This window comes from Macrobrachium rosenbergii, chromosome 8 (assembly GCF_040412425.1).
Source record: "Macrobrachium rosenbergii isolate ZJJX-2024 chromosome 8, ASM4041242v1, whole genome shotgun sequence".
NCBI classification, from domain to species: Eukaryota; Metazoa; Arthropoda; class Malacostraca; order Decapoda; family Palaemonidae; genus Macrobrachium; species Macrobrachium rosenbergii.
The window spans coordinates 42,588,598-42,596,097 of NC_089748.1; the positions used below are offsets into that span (position 1 = coordinate 42,588,598).

Consider the following 7,500-nt stretch of genomic DNA (forward strand, 5'->3'; position numbering starts at 1 on the left):
ACTTTTAAGTTAAAAAAAAAAGGGGAAAGAAACAAAAGCATGAATATGACTCTTAACTCCCCTGAACGGAAACTGGGGTTCGTTTATCAGTCGTAACTCTGACCGGTTGGGGGCTAGTGTGGACTTTCATACGAAAAACTTAGCTAAAGACAGTCGCGCTCTCGAAGATACAAGTGAAAAGTATGCGTTAGTTCGTGATCTGTTGGGGATGGAGAGTTTTTTCACACTTGTTTGTGCGTGGAGAAGTGTTTTTTTTTGTGTGTGTGTTTTTTTTTTATTGATTTTTGTCGATTTTTGGTTTGTGTTTGGTGACGTGTGTTATGATTTTGGATTCGATTCAGGCTTGAGTGACCTTGCCATTCGTTTCTTTAGTTCGATTTAGACAGTTTACCAAACATTTATATGTGTTCAGTTTCCCCCAGACTGAATGCCACCTAGAAATAAGCAATCTGAATGTGTCACTTTCTCGATCAAGTTTTCCATATTGTGATAAACTCTTGATGTTTACCATGCGCAGTGTGACATCACAGAGCAGAGCCAAGTAACACCTGTGTTGGAGTGTGCACCTGTGTGTGTGTGTGTGTTCGTGTGTGTATGTGTTTGTGTGTGTGTGTCTCCCGCTGTTATTTCATCCTCTATCAACATCGAGGTCCATTACACTTATAGCAGCGTGCAAGGTGATGGCTGCTGCGAAAGGTCTTGAAAATTGTCTGTTCTGCTGTTGGGAGCAAAGAAAAATATTCGTGTTTTATTTGGTGTATTTCGTGGCGAGATTGTAGATCAAATAAGTCGTCTGGAACAGCGTCCCAAGTCTGGTGCGATATTTTAATAGACTGGATATTATTATTATTATTATTATTATTATTATTATTATTATTATTATTATTATTATTATTATTAAAAAAATACTCATAGTAGCTTGAGTCTTGAAATGGGGAAGCAAATCCACAGTTATGTATATGTATATATATTTAAAGATAAATCAGCATATTGATTTATCTTTAAATATATGTACATATACATAATTGTGGATTTCCTTCTACTTTATTATTATTATTAATTATTATTATTATTATTATTATTATTATTATTATTATTATTATTATTATTATTATTAATTGTCTTTCTTACTAGACTGGGATCGAGTTTGTTATGACGGGTACCCAGTTGTAGTTGAAAGCATAATAATAGCTGTGACGAATATGTATTTGTTTTTTCCATTTTTTGAGATATCTGCACCGACGGTGATTTTGTCAAGTCTCTCTCTCTCTCTCTCTCTCTCTCTCTCTCTCTCTCTCTCTCTCCACATACATAGTGGATGGTGAGAGAGAGAGAGAGAGAGGCTTGATACTTTGCTGAAACAAGAAGTCAATGATAAAATCACCGTCGTTGCAGACGACTGAAAAAAATTGAAAAAAAACTGCAAATTAGGCTCTTTACCATAAAAGGGATGATTGATTGATTAATTGTGGGTTATCTGGCGTCACAACTACCAGGGTCACCGACGCCGAATAAAAGGGATGGTATGTAGCGTTTCATGATTGAAAGGTCCCATGCGCTTGCGTTTATTTTATGGGGCATTGATAATCAAACACTTCCTTTTAGAACATTCAACTGAATATCAAGGCTTATTTACGTTGGGTTAGTAATAATATCAATGTAAGGGCCTCCAGCCGTGAACAGAATTAAAAGGGGAACGATACAAATTGGGAATAAGTCCATTCTGGGAAAACTGTGGCAAATAATTCATGTTTTTATCGTACGGTCATTACTTTGAGTTCGCTCAGGAATGTTGACTCTTCCGTTCTCAAATATACTGATTAATTGAAAGGTTCCTTTTTTCATGGAAACCTCGACCTGTATCAGATGCAAAAACTGCACAAGTCACTTTGCGCTAAGTTTATGACCTCGGTGAATTAGTGCTAAACGTTGCTTTATTCAGAATTCATGTGGCGTGACAGCAGTGTATGCTACATACACTCGCATATATATATATATATATATATATATATATATATATATATATATATATATGTGTGTGTGTGTGTGTGTGTGTGTGTGTGTGTGTGTGTGAGTGAAAATGTAAACACATTCATATATATATTATATATATAAATAAAATATATATATATATATATATATATATATATATATATATACATGAATATATTTACACTTACATGTGTGCATCTAGACAATTATTAATACAGTCTTTTGAATTCACTGTTACTTTTAACTGTCAGAATATTCATCATTGTGAATTTAAAATAGAGCTTGATTACTTTTAAAGTCTTTTCATGCAGCAGACATAATTTTTGCCAAACAAAAGAGCATAAATTATTTACTCCCTTCATTCCCGAGGAGGATTATTCAGCGGGTCGGGCAGGCTTATTAGGTTCACTGATTTTGATATTTTAGCCAGTCGTTTAGGGATACCAATTGGACCTGTGCTTACAAGGAAATGGATTTTTAGTTTCCTCGTCATAATTGTTAACTTTTTTGCATTAGTTGTTTTTAATATGGAGGATAGTGTAATAGAATAGCTGTGTATTTTGTAGTTATTTTGATTGTTCTTCATTTGAATCTCTCGCTACCGTACCCTGGACTACCTGATGGTTAGCATGGACGAAGTATATGCTGTCCATTCTTAAAGTATTTATAAATCTCTCTCTCTCTCTCTCTTTCTCTCTCTCTCTCACTCTCTTCTTCTTCTTCTTCTTCTTCTTCTTCTTCTTCTTCTTCTTCTTCTTCTTCTTCTTCTTCTTCTGCTTCTTCCAGTACAAGGAATAAATATTTCTTTGTTGATTCGTGTTGAGTAGCCGCTCTTCTCTCTCTCTCTCTCTCTCTCTCTCTCTCTCTCTCTCTCTCTCTCAGTAGAGGGAATATTCATCTGTTGATTCGCGTTGTAGAGCCGCTCTTTCTCTCTCTCTCTCTCTCTCTCTCTCTCTCTCTCTCTCTCTCTCTCTCTCTCTCTCTCTCTCTCTCTCTCTCAGTAGAAGAATAAATATTTCTTTTGTAGACCGGCGTGGTGAGGACAACTCTCTCTCTCTCTCTCTCTCTCTCTCTCTCTCTCTCTCTCTCTCTCTCTCTCTCTCTCTGTCTGTAGAAGGACATTACTCTGTTGATTCGCTTTGTGTAGCCTCTCTCTCTCTCTCTCTCTCTCTCTCTCTCTCTCTCTCTCTCTCTCTCTCTCTCTCTCTCTCTCTCTCTCTTCGTGAAGCTCTTTTCGCTGTCCCTTTCTCCTCATAAACGAACAGGTAAGGCAGAGAGAGAGAGAGAGAGAGAGAGAGAAAGAAAGAAAGAAAGGGCATGCTAATTAAACACATTGTACAGCGACCTCAGCGATGCACACGTACATAATTTGAATCCAATTAATTCCAAGGTTGACTGATGTCAGATTAATTTGACTGCGTCCGTGTTACCTGCTGGGTTGTTTACCTGGGTAGCCTACCCTGGGGGGTGGGGGGGAGGTGGTTTTGATAAGAGATTAATGGATGGCGCTTACAACTTCATTGAACCCAAGGAGAAAATGGTCAACTCTTTCATTTGAGCTGGCTTGAAATGTAAGAGAGATTTCCGAGAATGAATCAGAAAATGGTACGTGTTTTTTTGTCATTCATTTGGAAGTAGTTTGAGAAGCATTTTCATTGAAACTGAAAAGAAAATGCATTCATTTTCTGTGAGAAAATGGCTAGCGCTTTCATCTGAACTGGTTTGAAATGTAAGAGAGATTCTCAAGAATGAATGAGAAAATGGTACAAGTTTATTTTTGTCATTCATTTGGAAGAAGTTTGAGAAGTATTTTCACTGAAACTAAAAAGAAAATCTATTAATTTTCAAGGAGAAAATGGTCAACACTTTCATTTGAACTGGTTTGAAATGCAAGAGAGATTTCTATGAATGGATGAGAAAATGGTACATGTTTTTTCATTCATTTGAGGGAAGTTTGAGAAACATTTTCACTGAAACGGCAAATGAAAATGCATTCATTTTCAAGGAGAAAATGGCCAACTCTTTCATTTGAGCTGGTTTGAAATGTAAGAGAGATTCCTATGAATGAATGAGAAAATGTTACATGTTTTTCATTCATTTGAGAGAAGCTTGAGAAGCATTTTCACTGAAACGGCAAGGGAAAATGCATTCATTTTCAAGAGGTGGAGGGTGTACATTATAGGATTAGTCATTAATTAAATTGGCACCAAATGTCATTATTTATTACTCTTTCAAGAACAGAATTTATCACTCTGGTGACCTACGGAACTCTCTCCCTTCGTCAGTATTCCCGTAACCCTAATAATGTTTATCAAGAGGCGAATTTGGGATTAGGACCCTTTTTTTTCCGTTTCCTTCCGGTTTGGGCTACATATTTCAAGCGTGTTGGATTGCCCGCTTTATTGGATTCCTTTAATTGACGATCATTTTAGTAGTTCTAGATTCAGATTAATTGGTACGGTGATGCGTAATGACGTCTCTCTCTCTCTATATATATATCTCTCTCTCTCTCTCTCTCTCTCTCTCTCTCTCTCTCTCTCTCTCTATATATATATATATATATATATATATATATATATATATATATATATATATTATATATATTATATATACATATATACATATATTATATATATATTATATTATATATATATATATGTCATTTATAAGAAAAGGTGTTTTGTTTTTAATCACTGATTACCATAAACGAAAAAAGTAGGCTGGGGAATGTATAGGGAATATTTTGTTATGATGGGTCACTAATTAGTTAGTTTTGCGTATTCTTTATATGTATATATTATACATGTATATGTGTGTGTGTAGTACTATTTATAAATGCTTATACATAAGCGTGCGTGTATGTGTGCATTAGCTCATGTTTGTGTGTATGTGTGTGTGTGTGTATGTGTCTGAGATATACCCAACATTGTCTGTATTCTCACCCATGTCCCTCTATTCACCAAGGCCGCATTTACGGAGTTCGTCCATCACTTGAATGGGTAAATGTTGTTCCAAGGAGGCCAAAGAACAACAACCCGGAGGGGAGGAGGAGGAGGAGGGGGAGGAGAAGGCGGAGGAGGAGGTGGTCTTACTGGAAGTAGTGGACCCAGGAGGGGAACTTCCCGAAGACATGACAGGTGGGACTCTCGTCGTGAGGAACCCCGGCAGTAGGTGGCAGGTGACCACCACCCGGGAAATCCCCATCAGGCAGGTCTCGACGAGCACCGGACAGAGGAATGGCTCCGGGGGCGCCGCCTCCGCCGTAGTCACCAAGACGTTCCGCGTCGGAGGGAACGGCGGCGGCGGCGGAGGGGCGTCGTCCACCACCACCACCCAATCCGTGATGACCTTCAACGGGACGCGGGGCGCCAAGGGCGCCGCCGCCACCACCACGGTGACCAAAAGGGTCACCGGAGGTGACGGGTCGTCTCCGCTCCTGAAGCAGAAGTCTCCTTCTTCTGCTACTGCCGCAGGATTTGGAGGGCGGTTCTCAACAACGTCATTTGGGAACAACAACATCAAAAACAACTTTTCCAACAACGCTAAGTCTTCTTCTTCTTCTGTCTTCACCATCGCAACCCCGAGGTAAATAATACCAACAGTGTATCTGCATGGAGTACCAGCTGCAATACCGCCGTCTTTATTATTATTTTTTTTTTTTTGCACGACGATCAATCATCCCGATGTACTCTCGGCGTGCATTGGGCTGCTCCTAACAAGACTGACCTAACCATCGCCTGTGCGACGCCAGAAGATTTTAGCCTGACTTACTAACAATAACGTCGCTCCAAAGTTTATCCTTATCCTGTGGCTTTCTCGATAACCGATGTTTCTCTTTTAATAACAACGATTTTAATAACGGTTCAAGGTGCATGCGTTATTACTAACAACTGCTTTTCTCCAGCTCCAATTTGCTTTTGGGTTATTGGCGAATATTTTCAGTATAACCTAATATGCATGATGCATGAAGTTTATCACTAACTATTACTGCTTTCGTTACTGTCGGATTGAATTGAAATTAAGGTAAGTTATCAGTAACGTGGTTTTCACTTGCTTGCATTCATGCACCCGTAAGTGCTTGCATTCATACCCGCTTACAGGTGTGTGCATCCAAGCTACCATTAGGCCCTAATCATATGTAATGTAATGTAATGTCTTAGTACAAAAATAGCACTGCATTGTAATAAATTCGCTACTTGAATTAAAAAGATATTATTATAACTATTTCTGTTAATTAAGTTAAATTATAGACTCTTTAACGGTGGTGAAGTTAAAAAAAAATAACTAAAACATACACTCACTCAAGAACGATCTTGCGATCCCCCAGAAAAAAGCTAGCGACCCCTCTGGGGGGTTGCGACCCCCCAGGTTGAAAACTTCTGTTCTAGGGTATTTAAGGAGTGGGATTCATTAATATTTACTCCCAATTCCACATTTTAAGCATTTTTGTTTGGTTGGTTGGCGTTCAATTTTTGTTTATTTTGAGGACTAAATTTCCACTGTAATTAGGAGTGCAGTTGGGAGATGGTCTGTCAAAATGAAATTTATTGGAAAAAGTCAGATAAGGCCAGTAATTGGGTGAGGTGGGGGCGGCAAGGTGAAGTTGAAGGATTTTTAGTTATGTGTATATATCACAAGAGGGCACTTGATTGATGTATATTGTAACCACTTTTCGATCCGTATTTTTATTTATTTTTTTTATTATCTCGGTGAGAGGGACTGATCTCGGCTCATTTCCGATTTTCACAAAACTTTCAAGATATATAAATACACAAACAAAATAGGCAAGCAAATGAGGTTATAAAAAATGGGCAAACAAATGAGTAATAAAAAAATAGTCAAGCAAATGAGGATATAAAAAATAGGCGAGCAAATGAGTTTATAAAAAATGTTCAAGCAAATGCGGTTAGAAACAAAATAGGCAAGCAAATGAGGTGGTAATCTGATCAACCGCCCCGTGGCGTATGACCGAATTTCCTAGGAAATCATGTATCATTTTATGCACAATTATTCAATTAACAGAACAAAAAGACAAATAGAGTAAACTAACATATGATAAACCCGAGTTGAAGATTGAGATTAGGGTCACTTTCACCACATTGAAACATTTCTTTGTAAGGGATGTCTGTATAAATGGCACCACGTGAGTGCACCAGAGCCACTGCCTCATTAAGGGTTTATATATACATATATATTTTATATATATATATATATATATATATATATATATATATATATATACATATATAAATTATATACATGTATATATATATATATATATATATATATATCTATATATATATATATATATATATATATATATATATATATCATTACTATCTTAAAGTACCAATCTTGAGACTCGAGCAAGCTGAAGCAAGCACGTATCATCATCTCAGACAAGATTCAATCAATGTCTCATTCGTGAAGAAGTTTCTGCTCTGCGACAATTATTGCTTGTCCGGATTTTTCTCCTCTTAATTTTTTGTCTTATTTTTATTTTAATTC

At 37.2% G+C, this 7,500-nt stretch overlaps 1 protein-coding gene across 1 annotated transcript in view; it reads left to right on the plus strand.

Annotated features, from left to right (window-relative positions):
- Positions 1-7,500, plus strand: part of LOC136841127 (uncharacterized) — a 101,316-nt gene that overhangs the window by 22,766 nt on the left and 71,050 nt on the right. The window contains exon 2 of the mRNA XM_067108172.1: positions 4,957-5,577. Within this exon, the coding sequence (XP_066964273.1) occupies positions 4,988-5,577 (590 nt within the window). The 5' untranslated portion in view covers positions 4,957-4,987. The remainder of the gene's footprint in view (positions 1-4,956; positions 5,578-7,500) is intronic.